Here is a 22912-nt window from a genome sequence, read left to right as displayed (position 1 = left end):
AGTTAAGTGTGAGAGTGTTTATTTTGGACTTCTCTCTTTGTAAAGTAGAACTGCCTATTAGATTATGGTTTTGAGGTATACTGGGAATGAAAATTAACTAGTTGGAGGTCCTTGGTTATTTGGGTTCCGAAACTGTCTGTAGTAAACTTTGTGAATTTGAAACAAAATTAATGCAAAACAAATTATAACCATTATAAATTTCCAAAATCTAAACTAAGATTTTTTTTTAAATGTGTTTTAGGTTGGTAATGGCATAATCTGTGTGTATTAGAGCTGATCAGTATCTGGGAGAGCTATAAACAAAGTCCCAAAGAGTGGAGTGGGATTCCTGAATGGTAGACATTACTGGTTGCCAGCCTTATTTTAAGATGTTTAAATGCCATCTATATCTTTGTTTGGAGTTATAAGAATCACTTCATGGTATTTAATCTTTTGGAACAAAGTATTATATTGTTCATGGAATTATTAAATACCAATAATCACTCTCATTGTTTCTAAATCTATCTAAAGGTTTTGCTTATCAATTATTGTTTGTTCCTAGGATTCATACATTAAAGAATGGGTCTAGCTAACTATAAGTTCTGGCTATTCTTATATCAACATGAAACAAAATGGAGTTATCTGAAATGTTTTCAGTCAAGAAAATGCCTCCATATGATCCAGCTTTAAGGCATTGTCCTAATTAGTGATTGATGGGGAGGGGGAGGTCAGCCTATTGTGAGTAGTGCTATGCTGGTCTTGTGGTCCTGGATTCTATAAGAAAACAGGCTTAGCAAGCCATAGGGAGCAAGCACCCCTTCATGACTCTGTATCAGTGTCTGTCTCCAGGTTGAGTTCCTTTTCTCCTCTGTTTGAGTTCCTGTCTTGACTTCCTTTATGGTGAACCTTGATGTGGATGTGAAAGTTGAATAAACTATTTTCTTCGTTATTGTTTTGATCATGGTGTTTTATCCTGTAGTGCACAGCCTCGCAGATAAGGAGAACGCCACACTCAGGATTCTTCTGACAGCATTTATTGAACAGCTCTCATGATGGTGAAAAGGGGAAGGACGCTGAGCTCAGAAAGCCCGCTGCTTAAATAGAGCTTTGGAAGACGTGCAGATCCCTTATTGGCTCAAATCTTTCATCCAATTGTCATACTCAGTTTTCGCGCCATGCGCAGGCGCATTCTCAAGTAAAGCTTCCGTGAAGAACCAGGAAGCAGAAGCCTGCTCCATCTTATAATGGCGAATGCGGCTCCTCACATTATCCCAAAACTAGAAACTCTAACTAAGACACTACATAACCCAGGCTGCCCTTGAGTTCAGAGAAATTGTCCTGTTTCAGTGTTCTTTAAGTGCTGAGAAAATAAGTATAAGCCAACATGTTTAGTTCATGTTTTGTTTTTGTCTTTTGATCACAATCATAATCTGAAAGTTGAGTTGGCTGTTGGAATAGGTATTAATTCCAAGGGACACAGTCTAGATTTTCTAGGCTATGACTACATCAACATCACAAGTTGTTTCTCTTCATTTTGCCTATTTCTTGCACACTTGCTTTCAGCTATATATCGGAGTAATTTGGGTTTCATCTATATGCACCATCACATCAGATTTATTCTTACTGGCCTTTTACTTCATCTTTTACTCTGTTTATAAACACAAATAGTAGTTCAGAGGCATATGTACATGTTTCCTCATTTCAACATACTTTATGTGAAAATAGCCTAAGGCTGTGGTTCTAAGTGGGTTGTGAATCCTTTGGGAATCTAATGGCCTTTTCATAGAGATAGTATATTATATATCCTGCATATCAGATATACATTGTAGTTCATAACAATAGCAAAATTACAGTTATGAAGCAGCAACAAAACTAATTCTGTGTTTTGGGGTCACCAAAACATGAGGGTCACAGCATTAGGAAAGGTGAAAGACCACTGCACTAAGGGAAGAAAATGAAACAATGAATACACAAAAAAATTGTTTTTTTTAAACTTTCAATCTACTTGGATTAACAACAAATTTTAGTTTATAACTAGTTTTTATATTTATTGGATATAAATATTGTATTATTTTGTGTCTTTATTACTGCATGAAAGTTATTGCAACAAAACTGGTGTCAAAGTCATAGTAAGTTGCTTAATGAATGAATGATTGCATAACTAATGAGCTAGAAAGTTAACAAGTGTTAAATACTGTTTTCTAGTTACGAAAAGTAGCACCCAGAAATAAACCTGTAAGTGAACGCTATCAAGGACCTAAGAAGTTCTTTCCTATTGATAAAAATGAAAGACTCAATGTCCACCAGTCATCAAGTATAAAAGGGAGCCATTCATGTTCTGAAATAACATCCACAGGTAACTTCTCATCAGTAATCATGATCTTTGGGCTACACTAGGCAAATCCTAACTCAATTATAAAAGTTGCCACCATTTAAAATATCGTGGATATTTTTGTTCTGTGACTAAAACCTTCTCTTTGTTTACCTGAAATAATTGAAGTCATGCGAGTTGCCATACTTGAGAATATCAGAATGTAAGGAAAAGCAAATGATAATATTGAAAAGATCATGTAAAGAATTTAAAAGCATTGTTCATTTTATATGACAAAATCTCTTTGATTTACTCCATTAGCTAAGAATTATATGGATAGTTCCTTAACATTTGTCATAAAAACAAATAATAAAAATACCAAGGTCTCCTAAATTTCTAAGATTTACATGTAATTTTGGTTTCCTTCTGTAATCTTTATATAATGTTTTTATTGTGCTAAAACAAAATTAACTTAAAATTACTTTTTGAGTGTTGTTCAGTGCATGGCATAGTGATAATATTTATTTTCATATTCTTATATAACATGAGTGCCATTAGTCTCTAGGAAATATCTTGTTAGAACAAAACTCTAATTTTGTTAAACATAACTCATTAACCTTTCTCTTGAGTGCCCAGCTACTAGCATTCTTCTCTCACCTTGTATTATTTTTCTTATTATAATTAGCTCATTCATATAAGTGGGCCAGCATATTTCACTTAGCACATTATTCCAAGTTTTATTAAGTGCAAGAATGTATGTTGTTAAGATAAAGTGTGAGAATATAAGGCTAGAATATCTGAGTCACCATATGTTCATCTTCTCTTTATACATAGCACAAACTTCCAAAATTCCAGAGGACACACTTGGAAAATCACTGATAACATATTGTGTTTATAAAGAAAACCAATTTTTTTTTCTTTTTTAAGGCTAATCATTTGGCAGTGTATGGATTTGTCATCACTGAATATCATCAGCCTAGCATGAGTGATGATCTGCAATTGCTAAACCACAGTAGCTCTCAGTGATTCAGGCAGGTCAGCCATCCAGGAATGGCCTCTTGGCTACTTGAACTGTCAATTTTCTCTAGAAGCAGTTCTATGACCTTGGAGAGTTCTATGACCTTGGTTCAAGAGTCTTATAAATTTCAGCTTTCCAAAATATGTAAAGGGTTTTTTTTTTTTTTTTTGTATTTTCTTTTACCTTCCTAATTTTTGTGAGCCTCCCCAATTCTTTGTGGAGGGAGTACTCCAGTTAAGAAGAAATTCCCGTATAGCACAAGACAGCACAGATTAAGTTAAATTGTGTTCCTCAAATTTTGGGAACAGATTTGAGAAGTATTGGTATTTATTATTATTGCTATTATTTACTTTTCATGTTTGTAGTTATTTATCTGTTATTTGTGTATGTGTGTGAGAGAGAAAGCAGAGGTCAGCATTAGGTGTTTTCTCTATTCATTGACCATTCTTATTCTTTTAGTCCAAGTCTCTCATTGAATCTGGAGCTTATAGAATCACTAAACTACCTAACTACTGATCCTCCGGGATTTTCCTGTCTCACACACCTGCTTTTACAGCAAGGGCTAGGGAAACAAATTCAGGACCTCAGTCTTTAGTGTCAGGCACTTAGGCCTAATTTTTCCTTAAATGATTTATACAACTTATCAGGTCCAGGACTTTTCAGTGTAGGGCGATTCTACTCCCCCACACACGATCAGTAGTTTTACATTGTATCAGATTCTCTATTTCTTCAGTTTTGTTATTTTGTTTGTGGTGCTAGGTCTTGACTCTATATATATCTAAATGCATTTTGGAGGGCTTTGCATGTCATTCAGTAGTAAATACAAAGCTCTGGGATCTATCTCAGTAGCATAAACATAGAAATATCTTTGTTCACAGATTACTATATCTTAAGGTGTTACGTCATATACTTTAAAAGTAACTTTTATTTCTATAAACATCTGTGTATACTTTTGATATTTATAGTGTTTGTCTTTATTATTAAGAAATAGGAGCTCAGTGGGCTTTATTTCACAGTTGAGGCTGCATTTCATAATATAGCTCTTTTCTGTAAATGTTCCTTAATTCAGATTAATATTGTTTGGGAACTTAGTAGAAATAAAATTAATTAGTAATGGATTTATGTGATTTTTCTAATATGTTGGGATATATTTTAAAAATTTTTTTCTTTAGCAATATCATATACATATTCTGGTTATTCTTACTGACTATTCTATTTTATCTTCTTTCTATCCATGTTGAACTTCCTTGTCTTAGTTAGAACAACAAAGCACCACGGTCAAAAGAAACATAGGGAGCAAAATATTTAATTCATCTTACACTTCCATATCACTGAGGGAAATCAAGGCAGGAAATCAAGGCAGAAACCTTGAAGCACAACTAAAGCAGAAGCCTTGGAAGAATACTGCTTATTGGCATGTTCCTTATGGCTTGCTTGCCCTGCTTTCTTATATAACTCAAGACCAGGTTTAACACTACCCAAATTCAGTTGGGCCTTCCCCATCAATTATTAATCAAGAAAATAGGTTAATCTTATGGAAGGCTTTTCTCAATCAAAAGTACGTATTTCTATATGACTTTAGATTGTGTCAAGTTGACATAAAACTAAATTGGACATCCTTCATTCTCATGAGTTTCTTTTCCAAGTTTGTATATTTTCATTTTGTTTTGTTACTTCACAAAGTTTAACAGAACTATCTCTGTGACTGTGTTCCTATCCATCGAAGCTATGTAGGATCATACAACTGAAGGACAAACCACATCATCCAAGCATATATCAGTAGATTTCCAGGAAGGAGTAGGAATGCCTGAGTGCCTGTTCTATCTGTGACTCACTGATAACCTTTGAAGTCTTGTGGAATCCTACTGCAGACAACTGAAGCTCTTGAAGAGTCCATGACTGCAATGGGTGTATCATATGGATAAGAATATTTCATAGTCCTTCTCCATGTCCTCTTCTACTGTGTTCCCTTAACATTATGGAAGTGGGACTTAACTTACTTTATATTTAAATTGCATTATCATTTTTTTTAAATTTCAGAAGACAAAATGTGGATCCCAGTGAGCAGCACAAGTGGGTATGCTGGTAGTACAGATGCCTTGAACAATCATCAGAGTGATGAAAATCCACTTCCAAATATGCAACAGGAAAAAACAGGTATAGTCAATCGGAAGGCAGTAGTGTCATGTTGCTGGCTCATTTTGTTTCATTGTTTGATTCTTACCAAGCTATAGTCATCTGAAAATTTTGTTCAGTTATACTCTTCACTAAAAGCTAAAGGAAGATAATCAAGCCAACAAGTAAACTCATCATTTCTCTCAAAGATAAATTATATTCCTAGTTGTTTTTCACAGCAACACATTGGTGAATTATATCAAAAATGTGGCTCAGAATATGGTAGGTTTTTGAGCAATATTCAATATTTATACAAGTTCTCTACATATCAACTGTGTTTTCCTGCTATATTTCATGTTCTTTTTACTTGATTCTTATTTTAATTGAAAATAGAGTTTTCTCTCATACAATATACCTGACCATAGTTTCTCCTCCTTTTTCTCCTCCAAGCTCCCTGACCTAACCTCCTCTCTTTCAAAGATCCACAAACCCTCTGTATCCTCACAGAAAAAAACAGGCCTTCAAGAGCCAACAACCAAACAGAGAAAATTACATAAAACAAGGCAAAAGCCCTCACATTGTGGCTGGCAACACAATCCTATAGGAGGATAATCTTAAAAGTAGGCAAAAGAGTCAAAGACAAACCCACTCCCACTTTTAAGAGTTCCACAGAAACATCAAGCTAACAGCCATAACTTATATGCAGAGGATCTAGTGCAGACCCTTGAAGGCTCCATGTTTGCTGCTCTAGATTCTATTAGCTCATATGTGCCTCACTTAGTTGATTCAGTGGGCCATTTTCTCCTGGTGTCCTACATCCTCTCTGATACTTTCTGACTCCTCTATTGGATTCTCCAAGCTCTGAGAGGAGGGATCCAATGAAGACTTAGAGATCTTCTTATGATTATTTGTACCAATTTGTGAAGTCCCTGAACAATATTGAGATTGCATCTTAGAACCAGGATCAATACAATTTAATCTTAAATCTAATGCTCTATGTTTTCATGCTGGGAACTTTATGTTTTAAAGATTACGATTGCATTTATTTTTCTGTATTATATGCGCACAAATAAACACTATCGGATATCTATCACGGGTATTTTCCTGATGGATTTGTCACTAGTAGGTTATAGTATTTCTCTTATTCCATCATATATGTTATAGTATATCTGTGTTTTCTCTGTATTTTATATGAGGTAGCAATATGTAGATGAAAGAATTAAATCAGCTCAACGCAGATGTGTATACCTTGCTAACACCACGTGATAGTCTGTAGATAAAAGGATTCATGACCATTTTCTCTTGTCTAAGGGAGATTGCAATTTAGGAGGAATAATTGACAAAATGGGCCATTTTCTTTGGTTTAAATCCTCTCTTTAAGCCAGAAATTTAATTACATATGATTTGTTTATACACATATGATTTATAAGTCTCTTTTGCCTTAAACTTTATGAATATGTTTCCTTGGATAGCTTAGATTTTTTTCTACATGAATATCTGTTGATTCACCATCAAAAATAATATCTTTAGTATCAGCCCATCCATTTATGATAAAATTTTTGAAGTTCAATAATTAGATACTTATTGTCACATCAAATTTAAAAGCAACCTCAAGTTTGCTGCTTCCTGCCTTGTGGGCAGGGAGAAGGAACTGTGTTTCAAGTCACTGTGTATTGTTAAAAATAAATTAAACATATGCTGTGAGAACTCAGTTATAAAGACGTATCTTCCTAAGTAAATAGCCAGATGCTTTTAGGTATCTATCTGGGGCCGATGCATCAGTGAGTAATTTACTATGAAAACCCTTTGTTTCAACACATATCCTAGGCCAGCCACTGCTTGCCACAAGAAACGTGACCCAGGAGTCCATCCAGAAGTTCTCAAATGCCAATGTCAACATCAAATAAAAAACAAGTTATAATGGAAATTTGTTGATTTCTTTATTAGAAGTGTTGACCATTACAGGAAGAAGCAAAATAGCCAATAATCTGCAGTTGTCAATCAGTTTCTGTGGTGTTACTGTAAATTCTTCCAAAGTCTTATTTTGAGGAAACTGCTAATTGTAAGAATGTAAAAATTAAATTATAATCTATCAGCTACAATTGAGATCTGGGTGTGCTATTTACATTATTGCAGGTAGAGATGATAAAATAGATATGTCAGACGTTAGAGATTATATGGCTATTAGTTGAGTCTTTAAAAGGTAATAACAATGGCCAGTTAGGAAAGTTGGGAAATGGGTTCTGAACAGAGATAGTGGCCTGAAATAAAATTAAATATTCTTGGCAGCACAGCAGGCTATAGAAAATTTATACTATGAACTGATGCCAGTGTATATGTAGAAACGTTAATTTCTGAAAGATCCTTAAAATCTGTGGATTTAAAAAGGATAGAATACATACATGTTTAGAGGCAAATCTCTTTCTCTTCCAACCTCCCTCAACATTTCATGTTTTTGTAAATTGAACACTGTCTTCAGCTGGACAGCAAGAAGTCAAGTCAACTTGCACTAGATAAGACCAATTCATTTGTAAATGCTGGTTTCTCCTTTGAAAACTTATCCCAAACTTAACTCCTTCAACTTTCACTCCCCAGGTGAGCCCTTGCTATCTGTCCAACTTTGGCTTGTGCTCCAGTTTCACTTTTACTCTTTGCAGAACTCTCATAACTTTCTAACCAGTTGTACTGTTTATAATCAGTGAGTGAATTGCTCATATTTTTAGTCAGAAAATTATTTATGTATTTTATAATTTATGGCATTTACATTTTAATGTAAGCAAATATCTTGACATTTAATTGCCTAAAAGCATACCTCAGCTAGCAGTAGAAGGTACCTCCACCCGCCCTCTCCCCCCAAAAAAAACCTTCCTTGTGATGAATCCACAACTCTCCTAAGGCATCTTTCCCTACCCTGTTCCCTCATTGGCTCCTCTCTGTTCTTAGGCAGACAATACTCTTATTTTTAGCCTAAGCAAACGGTTCTCCCTTTGGTTCAGGATGCTTTGCAAAATCTCACTCTCTCCTCAGAACTTGTTGAGGTTGTGCTGCTTGCTCAGTGTCCACTTCTTCCTCGGTATAGCCAGGACTGTTGCACATTTAGCCGAACTGGAGTAAGTGAAGCTTAGTTGGGTGTGAGTGGGTGCAGTGCAGAATCTTGGTCTGCATGAACACAGTCAATGAACATCCCCAGGTGGAACCCAGGATCTCTGGGGCAAGGTTTGTGTGACCGGGTTAGGGGTGTTGGAAGATACTTCATCTATACACTAAGACGGTTTAGAGTCTGGGTGAAAAACAAAACAAAACTTAAAAGATCAGACAAGGAGTGAAGCCTGATAAATTTCAGGGAAGTAAATTTCTGCTAAGGTTGGTGGTGGGAGAGCTGGCTTGATTGCACCAGGTTGGGAAGGTGGACATTGCTAACTCCTGTTGTTCTCATACTTGAGGTCACCCGGGGTGAAGCTTCCTTGATCCTTCTTTCTTAACCCATTAAGGCTCCACAGGGCTACTTTCGATCTTAGATCAGATGCTATCTCCTCAGTTAGGTCTTTGAGGCCACTCTAAATAATGTTGCTCTTTTAGTGCTTCACCCAGTTTCTTCTCTCTCCTAGAAGCCATTGTCTAACTTACATTTTCTCATGTGTCTTACCTTGGTTAGAAAGCAGGAAGTAACTTGCATATTTCTCTGTGATTGAGACCAGTTCTAGTATTCTGGAGTGCAAGTTGACAACAGGGATGATGTCTGATTCGTTTTAGAATACCTTAATTGTGGCACAGTATTTGGTAGATTTAGAGGTTAACAGATTATTTTTATCATCGAAGTGAAATAAGTATTAATTCACAGGGTCTTAGAGCTAGATGGAATTTAAGATATTTCACTGTCTTATTTTGTATTTTAAAGGCGAGGTGTGGGTGATCATATGTCAGATCACAGGCTAATTTCTGATTCAGTGAGGACACATTATAAAGTTCTTAGCAACCCAGCTAAACACTTTCCCCACAAAACCATGCTGTTCAGCTAATGTTCTTTGTGTTCCTAGATGTCTTTGAGAACACATTTTCATTTTTAACAGTAATTCTTAAAACCCTGTATTCCAGTAATTAATATTTTGCAAATTTACTTATTGGTTAAACTCTTGTTGATAAAAATCTTGTTGCTAAGATGCTACACAAGAGGGCTAGATGATCCCTCAGTAGAAATATTTGACTTCCACACTTGCAAGGGTACATGAGTTTGATCCCAGAGCTCAAATAAAAGCCAGGGACAGAGGAGCAAGCCCATCATCCAGACACTAGAAATGTAGAAACAAAGAGATCCCTGGGGCCTTCTTGGCCAGCCAATCTAAGATGAATCAGTGAGTTTCAGGTTCCATGAGAAATGTTGTCTAAAAAATATGAATGATGGAGGAAAGATTTCTATATTGACTGCTCTCCTCTACACCTGCACAGAAAAAAAAAATGTTACAGCAAAGCACATGCTATAATTGTTTCACCAATTCTGTTGTATAGAATAGCAGTAACAATTATATTATGTATTAGTTGGTGATGGATTTCTGTGTCATGATCTTATTAGTGGTTTTGTGCTCATTAACAGCATCATATTTTTTCTTTTCAATATGCAGCATAGTTTCAGTAATAATTATAGAACATATATTCTTAAGGTATCACCAAAAGGAATGTATTATAACTAGAATCTTCCTGGAATCAATCAAATTAATATTTTTTTGATACTACCTTGACAATGATAGCTCTCTCTCTCTCTCTCTCTCTCTCTCTCTCTCTCTCTCTCTCTCTCTCTCTCCCTCCCTCCCTCCCTCCTTCCTTCCCTCCCTCTTTCTCCCTCTCTGTGAATATGTATGTGTGTGTATGTGTGTTTTAGTATGGAAAGATAGCTTCAACAGGCATTTTTCATGTGTTGAGTTTTAACCTTAGCAAAGATATTAATAAGCTCATAAATTAAGTTCTAAAGTGAATGAGATGTGTACTTGAAGGGACAATCAATCAATCAATCAATCAATCTCTGTGTCTTGGTGACTTCAGACTATAGTGGAGCCCATTTCCATCATGGAAGATTGTATGGCCTTTGGTTCTGTGCTAGCATGTCTGATCTATCCCCTGGGTATGTTTTCTTTCAATTGGGATCAATCAACTTCAAATTCAGTGGTATCCAGATGTTGCTGAAAGCAGCAGTTACTGGAATCTTCTCTTGAGTTTTCTGAAGGGCATCTATGTTATTTTATAGTTTTCTCACTTCTGTTTTGTTGTTATTGTTGTTGTGAGAACCCCAGACCTTACTAATAACAGCTTCTTTTTATTTGCTATGTTTTAATGAGAAATATAAATGTGTTTAAATTTTGCATGTGATGAGGCTTTATGACATCAAAGAAAGAATGTATCCAGAGATCCAGGATATTTGTGTTCTGTAAAGAATTCCTGCTATAGCTGCTTCTTCACTGGGACAGGCCTGATGCAGGAGTGGCAGCTTATTCCTTCCTGGCTATGAATGACATATGGCGTCTTTCCACAGTCTATAAAACAAAAACCACGTTTAATTTTGGTCATCAAAATAATTCTTGAGGACATTTTAACAAGAATCAATACACTGGAAAATGTCTGTTGATTGCCTTTCTTCAGAAATTTTTCTGCACACAGTTACAAAAGGGTCAGAGACTTAATTTATTCATAATTACATTCAGCAAAGTAATTTTTAGAATTGTTTTTTGTAATGTTCATTACAGTCAGTACTCTCTGTGTGTTACTGTAGTGAGTTTTAATTAACTATTTACACGGTGCATCCAGAGGCTTCTGAGAATATCAACTACATTCAACATAGAATAAAAGGAAAAAAGGACAAACTTACTCTTTATTTTATACAGAGTGACTTTTATAGTCATTTTTTAAGTCAGTATCATGATATAATGTTTTGAGGATATGTTCAATTATGATTTCTATGGTAATAGCAGTTGCATATCTCAAAACTTACACAATGCTCATTTAAGAGGCTATAAACTTATATTTTAAAATATTTATGTTTAACTTGAAATACTTTTATAAATCTGATGGTAAATCAAAATGATACACATGTCCTGTGAATCTTTGAGTCCATGCCTTGAAAATTCTCATGGCTTTTGTAAAAGAATCTTTTGGAAAAAAGAGAAAAATTTGAATTATGTATGCTCTATAGAATTTAAAGATTTCCTGTTCTTTATGTAGGAAAAAGGTTGCATGTTAAAGAAAAAACCAACTGAGCCAACCTCTGAAATGGAAACAATTCTGTCTGAGCCATTGAGGGAGTAGTAACCTGATTGGGTCTGTTCTGGGACCCTGTCACTGAAGGGCACTAGAGAATAAATTCAAATTTATAAAACTTAAACACTAACTCTCATTTTCTTTTTAAATCAGTGTTTTTATATTCTAGCATGGCCCAGAGCAGCACATTGTTTTTCCGTGACAAGCTCCAAAGTGGGAGGGCCAAGGATATAAAGATCAAGCAGATGGAAAAACGAGTTAGAATTTTTGTACAAGCGGATGTCTTATGCCAAGTAACTATCTAGAACCTCTCTAGAAAAGAGGGACCAAAGACTACAGGAGGCAGAAGGGATGGAGGATGTGAGGAGAACATGGCCCACTGAACCAACTAAGCAGAGCCCACATGGGCTCTCAGAGACTGAAGCAGCAAGCATGGGGCCTGCATTGGTCTACCCTAGATCCTCTGCATATATGTTATGGCTGCTAGTTTGGTGCTTTTTTTTTTTTATGTTTTTCTTTTCTTTTTCTTTTCTTTTTTCTTTTCTTTTCTTTCTTTTTTTTTTTTTTTTTTTTTTGGACTCCTAACAGGAGGAAACAGGTGTATCTGACTTTTTTGCTTGCTCTTGGGATTCCTTCCTCCAACCTTAAAATGAGAATTTATGCTTTGGTTTAATGTATTTTGTTTTGTCCCGTTTGGCTGTCATCTTTTGGAAACCTGCTCTTTTCTGAAATGGAAATGGAGGGGGAATGGGGAGAAAGGGGAGCTGGCAGGGGAGCTAGGGAGAGAGGAAAGAGGGAAACTGTGGTAAGGATTATTGCATGAGAGAAGAATCTATTTTCAATAAAAATATTTAAAAAGTGTAGCATCTTATATACCGTTCTTCAGAAAGGAAAAATGAGACAAAGTCAACAAAACACATTCATACAATGGGAATTGCTGAGTGTTCAGGACCTAAAAATGTCCTTCCCACAAGATGTTGGCCCTAGGACATTAATGACATTGCCAAACCTGTATCTGGTTTTAGACAGGGAACTAAGTTCCTTCTCCATGCATCAGGAACTCAGGAAATGTTCTGACCTGGCCTAGCTCTTAACATTAGCCTATCTGTCTTTATATCAAATAAATAAATAAATAAATAAATAAATAAATAAATGTCTGATATGTCAAATTAGTTGTTTAGGAATATACCATGTGTATCTATCATGTCCCGTTTACAAGGCAGAATATAGTATTTGTCTAGAATTTCAGGAACATGTAAAGGTATCCTGCTTTGGATACACTAGAATAGAGCATTGTGGTATACTAGTCTGAAGATGGCTTGTCATATGATATTTTGTCTTAGCTGCTATTAAAATTGGGTTCTCTTTTACTGAGTTCAGAAAAATGACTCAGAGGAATTGTTTGTCACAATGTAATTTGAGATTAACTAATTGTCGATAGCTCAAATAAGTGACAATCAAAAGTTGTCTTTCTCACCAATATTGTCTGATGAACTCTATTGGTTTGTGTTCAAGAGGGAACCAATCAGTATTGTTAATGTGCAATGTAGGGTGGGGCACAGGGAATGGCTCAGGTAGTAAGGTGCTTGACTTCCAAGTACCAGAACCTGAGTTTAATCCCTAGATCTCATGTAAAAATGTCTGGCATGATGAAGTGTGCTGTGATCCCCTTGCTGAGATGGTAGCTCTAGGAGCAACAGTGGGGCTCACTGGCCAAACACTGGAGTATAACCAGTAAACCTAGGCCAAAGAGAAAATTTCTCTCAAAGAAGTTGGATTGTGTTCCAGAAGATGAGAACTCCAGTCTCCATTAACATGTGTGCATATTCATGAACTTTCACACCTTCACAAATACATGCACGTTGTAAATTAAACAAATAAGTATATACACACACACCCGTAGGATTTCCTTCCTTCCTTCCTTCCTTCCTTCCTTCCTTCCTTCCTTCCTTCCTTCCTTCCTTCCTTCCTTCCTCTCTCTCTCTCTCTCTCTCTCTCTCTCTCTCTCTCTCTCTCTCTCTCTCTCTTTCTCTCTGTCTCTTGCCTTCCTTTCTTTTTTTCCTTTTTTGTTTCTTTCCTTTTTTTTTCAAGACAGGGTTTCTCTGTTTAGCTCTGGCTTTCCAGCCAAGGCTGGCTTCCAAAGCACAGAGATCCAGCTGCCTCTGCCTCCAGAGTGCTGGGATTATGGAATTAAAGGCATATGCCACTCTACCAGGTTTCCAATTGGGATCTTAAAGCAGATTTTTTTTTTCTTTTCTTCTTGTAGGCCAGAAATCACAGAGACCATCAACAGCAAATATTCCTGTTTCCAACTCTGATCAGAAAGACACCAGCTGCCTTTTGTCCTTGTATACCCGATCAAAAAGTGCAGCTGCTCAATTTCCATCCAGGGCTGCTTCTGAAATTTCAGAAATTGAATACATTGACGTCACTGACCAGAATGAGCTTTTCGGAGGTAGCACTGCTGATCAACAAGCCTTAGACACTTTGGAGAAAGAATTAAATATACTGAGAAACCCTGCAGGTAAATGTTAGATTTTGCTTATAAAATGTTAACTCTGTGCTCTGCTTCAGTTTCTTTCTTCTTACTAATTTATTTTTTCTCATGTATTACATCCTGACCACAGACTGCAGTTTCCCTTCCCTCCTGTCTCCCCAATTCTTTGCTCTTTGACTGCATCCCCACACCCAACATACTCCTGTTTCTCTTCAGAAAAGGACAGGCTTCCCATGGTTATCAATCAAACACAGCAAATCAAGTTTCAATGAGACTAGGCCTATCTCCTCCTAATAAGGATGAATGAAGCAACTAGTAGAGAAAAATGGCTACAAAAGGAAGCAAAAATTTCAGAGAAAAACAGCCCTGATAATACTGGTAGGAGTCCCACAGGAAGACCAAGCTACACAACAGTAACATGTATGCAGAAGGCCTAAGTCAGACCCGTGTAGGCATGCAAGCTCTTTGGTTACCTGTTTGGTCCCTGTGATCCCAGGATGATTGATTCTGTGGGTTTTTATGTAGTGTTCTTGACCGCTCTGGCTTCTGCAATACTTTGTTCATGTCCCCGTCGCCCTGCATGCCTCTTCTGCAGGATTCCCAGAGCTCCACCTAATATTTGGCTGTGGGTCTGTGCATCTGTTTCTATTAGTTTCTGGATAAAACCTCTCTGATGACACAAGGGCTAGACACCAGTTTATGAGTACAGCAGAATGTCATTCAGAATGATTTCATTGTTGATTTTGATTGTTTTACTGTTGGTTTTTGTTTCTCTCTCCCTCTCCCTCTCTTTCTCTGCTCCTCCCTCCCTTTCTCCCTCCCACCCACCCTCCCTCCCTCCCTCCTTCTAGCACTCTCTTTTTATTTTTTTTTCTTTCTTGACAGTCCTGTTTTGCTCTAGGACTCTGTGCAATCTAGCCTTTGAGATTTGTTACTCCAGGCAATGCCCATGGTGGTCTCTCTCTAATCTTTATGTCTTACTCTACAAACAAACACAAAGGCATTCTCTTCCCTTATATTGTATTTCCTTAGATATCCCCAATACCACACAAAAATACTTATTACCACATATTAATATTATATATTAAATATAATAAAATATATTTTTAATAAGTCATACTAAGTATATTTTGTGTGGTTCTCCTCAATCTAAACAACACGCAAACAAGTTGTGACATAAGAACATTATTGTTTGGGACCAGGAGGAGTTTTCAATGTATAAAGCCATTTGACAAAGATTGGCAACTAGTATATTATCCCAGCAATACGGTGGTGATACCTCAGGGCTTGGGAGGTAGAGGCAGTCAATCTCTGTGAATTCCAGACCAGTCTGGTCTATAGAGTTCCACAACAGGGAGAGCTGTTCAAAGAAACCCTATTTCAAACAAACTAGTAAAACATCATCATCAACAACAAAAACCAAACCAAACCAAAAAACAATAACAAAAAATAGGATGAAAGAAATTAATCAAAGGGACACACATGTTAGAATTTCTCCCTGTTTCTTTCTAGCATTCTCATGTATTCATGTATGCACACACACATAAACTGCAATGAAAAAATAATTTAAAAATAGAATTTTTTATCCTTCCTTCAATTGCAATGAAGGGTTAATGTCTTCAGCTTTGCAAAAATCTTCTGTCCAACCTCTTCGGCTAGTAAATTGAGCTGTTGAAACTTTTAAAGCAGTCTTTCCCAACCTAGAATGCATGGACAGACCCAGTGGCATCTTCTCCAAATGCACACAGAGTGAAGTGTCTGCATTACCTAACAAGAGACCAAGGGCCCAGACAATGCCCCAGTGCCCAAGCTGCTAGGTAACAGACAACTGTTTAGGATGGAATTCTGCTTGCTCATTATATTTCCAACCTGAATAGCTTCAAAGCATGTGACAAATGGCTCTCATATTCTTGAATATTTCTACTGTCTGGTCATAACAAAGCATCAGGGAAGAAAACCTCTTAAAGTCATTAATAATTTGAAACCAACTGTACATGAGGAGGTCACAGAACTATCTGGGTTTGTATATTCCACTCTTGTCCCAACTCTTCTGTCATGCTTCTTTGCTGTTAGCAACCTCTTTCTCCCTTATTAAATTTCAACAATTTTGCTATGTTTCTAAGAATGATCCAACTCAATTTTGAAAACTTTAGGCAATAAGAAAAACAGAAACCAAACCAAACAAAACCCAACCAACCCCACCAATAGAATAAATAAACAAACAAAAAAACCCAAAACCTCATAACATCACAAAATCTTATTATTCTTAAAACACTCTAACTAGTGTGTATATGTATACTCACCCCAAAAAGAGAAGCCCATGATAGACCATAGAAGTCATACCATTCATGCCTTGCTTGAGAAAACAAGGAGTTTAATTGGGTTTCAGACATATGGGTGACTTCTATATACAGAAAATCCCAACCTGATATGAATGAATGTTTACTCAAGTTCTGTTGCTGTAATTATCTGCTCAGTTTGCAGGCAGCTTCTCTGAGGAAGTCTTCTGCTCCCATTTCCACCCACTGAAAATCCTTACTGTTTATGTAAACTGTGGGGAGATCTCACGAATCTTGTGAGATTCTCATCATGAAGCTTGTAACTCTCTCTTATGTTTTGATGTAAAAGTATTATTTGGGGGCTTTTCTATGAATCTCTTTTCCAGAATAATGACAATGAGAACTATTATATTTTATAATAATGTTTGGCACTATAACTGGGCAAGATACTCATCTATTCTAACCTAACTATGTTAGCTACTTACCAGCCATGTTCTCCGTTATCTGACAGCTTAGTCTCTCGCCCAGGCTGTTCCTGCTCCATCTCTGTCCTAATAGCGATTCCCTCACAGTGACCCTCAGGGTGAATCCTCCACCTAGGACCCCTCACTGGATAAGAAGTTCTGCCTTAACTCTTCTGCACAGCTTTAGGCTGATCAGATCATTATTAGCCAGTCAGAGGTGAAGGAGAACAATTTTTACACAACACTGAGACAGGAGTTGCTTCAATAAAAACGACAATGATAACCAGACTGCCACTAGATCTCTGGGTACAGAAATCAGCACTGTAATTCACAGTGCACAAAACTGTCTCTCAATATTTTGAGTTTCTCTCCATCTTTCAAAAGGGAATGTTTCAGTCTTGAAGCAAACATGTACCCAATGATGGATAAACAGATTTAAAGGAGGGAGGTGTTTTGTAACTTCATAAAAACAGATTCCTATTTTGCACTGTACTTTTAAATTGTAGTTAGAGAGGCATAAAGATTCAAAAGCTTAATAGAATGAAAATATAGATGTTTACTAAGTATTTTCACTAGAATATGGCTGCCAAGTTAACTATATAAAATTGCCACATTTTAGACCATAAACAGTAAAATATTGGCAGTTCATTCTAAATTATGTGTGTACTTCTTAAAATTCAAGAAAACTAAAAAAAAAAAACCCTAGGAAATTGAGAGTGTTTCTTTCTGCTTTAGATTTTTGCATTAATTCATCACTAAAATAAACAATGAAGATCACTTATTTGCTATCTTTCTTAAATTGTATGCCATGATGACTATTTTCTGGTAGTCAATGTGATTGACAATTCTGGAATGAACTACAATCCAGAAATGTAGGGCACACCTGTTATCCATATCTTGAGGCTGGAAGACATAGGTTCTGACCTGCATCTTGACTTGGAGATCTTGAGGCATAGTGACCATGAAAAGCTAATACACATTCTAATCATGAGAATAATAATACATCTTAGTGAGTTATAGTTTATATTAAGATTTTCAACTCATTTCTTTCTTGCTCAGAATTCCTGTGGATTAAGTCCTCTATCCTAACCCAAAGACCTATCTTCAAAGTTTTCATTTATCTTAACGTTTGATAATGCTATACTTTTAAAAATATTTCTCTGTATATTGTGTGTTTCTAGGTGTATGGATGATGTACAGGGAAGGAGGAGAAGGGGGCGTATGACATGGCAAGGGCAGAGGGCAGAGGACAACTTTTTCAAGCCACCTTTTCCATTACACCCTTGCATGGACTCTGACCATCAGACTCACACTGCCAGGCTTGCTGGGCTAAGAGCTTTGCCTGGATAGCCAGATTGACAGGCTCTCCAAGACATGTCAGTTATGATGAATGACCTGAATGTACATAACTAGTAGATCTGAACTTTCTTTCCTTTGTACAATAGCAGACATCTCTTCACTGTCTTCTGTCTGTTTTTACATTGTTTGGTTGAGCCCAATAGTCCAGTTATTTGGTTTATTTCCCTGCAGAGAGGACATTTTAGATATATTAACTGAAGTGGCTCCAGTTTCTTTTAAAAGTTCTACAGGAACATTCTTGGCTCTAGATTCTGCTGTGATTTCATCTTATGCTCTCATAATTTTGTGACTTCACCATTTTTTCCTCACATTTTCCCTCCAGGAGAAGTACTTTTTATTTGTTTATTCAAGTTTTTAATACATTGTATTCTTATATTTCCACTAGGTGTATGACCTATCTTGTCTTAGGTTCTTGGCTACTTAGTGACAGGATCAAGGAGATTCTATTTCAACTGCTTCTTCCAATGGCAGCTGTTCTTTCTGTCTGTAGAATAAATTCCTCATTTTCAGAAAAAGAAATCTCTGCTTTTGCATCTGTGAATTAGATTCTGTTACATTCTGTTTTCTCATGATGGGAACCTATTTTCCTAGGTTGGATCTTTTTTTTACAAAACCTTTTCAATGTCCTTTAGTCACTATAGCATTTGGGATTCCCAAAATGTCAGTCTCCCTACAGAAAGTCAAAAATTCTGATTGTTGTTTTGCTCACGAAGCTGAATGTCTCCACTGGTCTTCAGAATAGGACAAAATCTCAAAGAAGTCAGCTCTAATGCCAGTGAAGGAAGGGATTTTCAACTGAGCATGAGGGCAAGCAAGCAAAATACAAAAGCCTCTCCTTGTTATAGCAGCCACCAGAAGATGTGGCCCAGAAGGTAGGAAGATATTACTGTCTCAAATGATCTAATCAAGAAAATTCCCATACAGATGTGCTCAGCTGCTTGAGTTTTGGTTAATTCTGCTTGTAACCAACGTGACAGCCAAGAATCAAGTTGCCATCAAGGTTGCTCTGCATGCTTTCTATTTCCACCTATTTTATTATGCTGTTGTGAAAGCTCAAAGTCCATGTTAGGATATCATTTTAACCTTTCCTTTGCTATTATAGAGAAATTTTTAAAGTAATTTCAAGGTTTTGGAAAATGTGTAAAAGAATAGAGGAAAAATGCAACAAACTCCTGTATATATGGATGTTCTAAGACAAAGAGCCATAGAGTGGAACAGAGGGAGAGAGGGAAAAGAAGAGAGAGGAAAGGAAGGAAAAGGGTCGGGGAGGGTTGAGTAGAGCAAATAATGCCTTTTGTAATCTTGTACTTTTTTGATCCATTTGAAAGTTAGTTGCAGATGTTATGACTTTACCAAAAATCCGATCAGTGTGTACCTCCCTATACAAGAAGTCCCTCTCACACATGTGTGCTGCAATGCTCAGAGTCAGGCAGTTAACATGAGGAAGATGTTTTTCTATTCCAGAAGACATAACAGTACTGTCCTAAACTTTTTTGTTAGAATTTACTATTTTTCTGGTTTAAGGTCTAACTGAAGAATAAGTGGCCATTTAATTTGCTTTCTAATGTTGGACCATTGAGGTTGGCTTTGTTGCTGTTAAAAATAGTTTGTTTTAGTTACTTCTTTTGTAGTTAACGGACTTGTGTGAAATATTTTTGATCTTATTATAAGTTTTCTGTCAATTCCTTTTAAAGTATTATTAGTATTATCGAGACAAGGTTTTGCCATATACAACAGTTTGGCCTAATGATTGCTACATTGTCTAGTCATGCCTAGAATTAAGGATTTTCCTGACTTTACCTCCAAACCCCTAATGTTGGGATTATAGGCATATAATGCAATATTTGACTTTAGGTTAATCTTTTATTTATTATTGTGTCATACTTCTGATTCTTAAGTCCTCTTTTATTGGCGTGGCTGGCTGTCATCCATCATCTTTGTTGTGTTGACTTTGTGTGTTTTGTGTTCATCATGAGCTAGGAAGTACACCTAAAATCTTCAGCTTTGCAGTAATACCAGTCTTTTATTTGGTGCTGCCTTCTAGGATTTGGTGTTGTTCATTCAGGTTAAATCTGGATGCAGGAGAATAGAAGAGCTCATAGCTAAGAATTAGGACGTGTAGCATAGCCACGTGTAGTACCATTGAGCTAAAGGAACTTTGGCCTAGTACCAAGTTTCATTGTATGGTGTGTGACTGTTTTTCTGTGGGTCTTCATTTTTCCTATCTAACAAGTGAGGGTGGTGATAGGCTTTTTAAAAAAATATAACCCAAACTTTTATAATTTTTTTTTTGTTTCACAGCAAACATTATCAAGAGTTCTCAAATATAAATGAGATTAGGTGACTCTCTAATTGCTTTGGGATTGTGGGGAAAGAACTTCATCTCAAACTTAATTTATCTAAGTGTATCATAATTTAAAAATCACTGAACTAAATAATTCAAAGTGAGTTTTAATCTGTAAATATATTGAGGTCTGTCTTTCATTGGGAACAATGTAAATTACTTTCATTGGGGAAATCTGCTTGCTAAAAAACTGGAAGTTACCATTAACCACCAAAAACTAAATAGTTTTCAGTCCAGTGTGAGAATACTGTTAATGTTTATTCTTTTTAACCAGGAAGTTACTTATTTGACACTTTTGCCCAAGGGAAGGGTATAGAACCCAGTGATGGTAACAGCTTAAACAGTCATCATAATCTATGGTACTACAATTTAGATGGCTTTATGAGTTGGGGATATAGTCTAGTTGCTTGAGTGCTAAATACACAAAACTCTAGATTTAAGCTCCAGAACATCATAAGCAGGGCACAGTGATTCACATCTGTAATCACAACATTCAGCTGGTAGTGATAAAGGGCTGTGACATTCAAGATTATTCCTGGCTACATATTCTGTCAATCTAGGCTATGTGAGAAACTGTATGAAAAAAGTGACATCAATGTCAGAAAAAAAAACTTGAAATCTAACATAGGAATATTTATTTCTATATTTAGATCTAGAGTAGTTTGTATGAATTTGCCTGAATAATCTGTTTCTTTTACATGCATTCTTTGTCTGCACCTAAGCTGCTGAACCACAGGGCAGCTGATGAAAAGGAAGACTTAAGTTTTACAAGCCTCTCTCCTTCTTTCAAATACAAAGCATCATTTCCCCTAAGCAAAGACAGCAGAAAAGAAAGAAAATCATGTCAGAACAATGGTGGGTGGTGGTAAATCTGGGTGGAACCTCTCCATGTTGCTTATTCAGTTTGAGCAAATTTCGGCACCATATGCTGTTCACCTCTTTCCTGAATGAATGTGATAGTGATATATGTAATCATATGTTTCAGATCCTTCAGAAGAACCTCACAGCCGACCCTCAGAAGAGTTACAGGCATTCAATGACAATTTTCTGACTTTAAGTCGAATGTCCAAAGACCTCCTTGGGATGTCATGTGAGAATGACCCCTATGGAGATGAGTCCAGGTAAGTTAAGCCGGCAGATTTCGGCAGAAAGATGGAGAATAGCAGGTTTAGATGAGCTTCAATCAGTTTTCTTTATCATATAAAGGAAATTTGCCCACATGTGTGAAATTCATGACAATTTTATTTTTGTAAAATGTTTGTATCTTATGCAGAACTAGTAGTGTGATTTAGTAAAAGGCACAAAAACTTGTTATTTTAATTTGAAGATATTTCTCTTTTGTATAGTCTGTGTCATTAAAAGGTGGGAAGGAAATAATTATCCCCTTTGAAAGACAGTTGTCTTATTTGAATTAAGTAATCTGATGAACTTTCAGAGTTAGTAGAAGTAGGCTCTTATCCACTATAAATAATACAGTATAAAACATATAAAAGGCTTCTCCTTAAAATTTATTCTAGAATTTTTTACCAGTATTTTAACTTGCACAATTTTACACTTCTTTGAACATGGGCATCAATTTAAAAGATACATAGCTCAAATTGGCAAATGCTTCAACAAAGAGATAAATTTGGCTATTGGTGGCACTGGCAGCTTTAAAGGAAGACATCTTTTAAAAATAAGAAAATGAATTTTAAAAACCCTCTTTAATTATAAGTCTCTCAATTTGAAGTTTCATGCTGAAAAGGAATTAAGAATTTGTAACTCAAGTTTTTCAGAAAGGAAAAACAATTTGGCTGAGCTCTTGAATTTTTTGCATTCAATACAAAGAACATGTTAAAAGAGGAGTAGTATGGAATTGCTGTTTTCCCCTAAAAGTTTCTAAAGTCCAAATTGAATCAATATGTGTATTCACCATCACGTCTCAAAAGAAATTTTATATTAAAACATAGGGAAATATATGATATAAAGCAGGATTTACAAATAAAAGAGTGGCACAAAAACCCACTTTGCGCTTGTAATCTCTTTTCAGCTGGCTTACAGGTAATTCTATGGATTGTTGATTTGGGCTGTTTTAGATTTGATAAAAATAATCCATCAAAGTGTCATGTCCAACACAGGGTGAACATGTTCATATTTTCTGATAATGATGAGTTAGAAATTGGACCAAAATATCTGAATGATATAGACAATTTTGTTCACCCAAGTTATATTTCATTCTAAGTGTCAGATATCCATGTGCTAGAATTTTGGGTTAGTCCTCATTCCTTACAAATAAAATCCAAAACAAAATCACTCACTCA

At 36.1% G+C, this 22912-nt stretch overlaps 1 protein-coding gene across 16 annotated transcripts in view; it reads left to right on the top strand.

The window, feature by feature from the left end:
- Zbbx (zinc finger B-box domain containing) overlaps window positions 1-22912 on the top strand; it is a 124260-nt gene that overhangs the window by 93047 nt on the left and 8301 nt on the right. For 15 of the 16 annotated variants that reach the window (XM_076932518.1, XM_076932528.1, XM_076932521.1 and 12 more), the window contains 4 exons: window positions 2185-2335; window positions 5349-5465; window positions 13936-14193; window positions 21598-21733. In XM_076932518.1, the coding sequence (XP_076788633.1) occupies window positions 2185-2335; window positions 5349-5465; window positions 13936-14193; window positions 21598-21733 (662 nt within the window). The remainder of the gene's footprint in view (window positions 1-2184; window positions 2336-5348; window positions 5466-13935; window positions 14194-21597; window positions 21734-22912) is intronic. The other variant, XM_076932532.1, reaches the window with a different exon arrangement.

The sequence above is a fragment of the Arvicanthis niloticus genome, chromosome 4 (genome assembly GCF_011762505.2).
Source record: "Arvicanthis niloticus isolate mArvNil1 chromosome 4, mArvNil1.pat.X, whole genome shotgun sequence".
Lineage (NCBI taxonomy): Eukaryota > Metazoa > Chordata > Mammalia > Rodentia > Muridae > Arvicanthis > Arvicanthis niloticus.
This window is presented reverse-complemented; position numbering and strand designations above follow the sequence as displayed.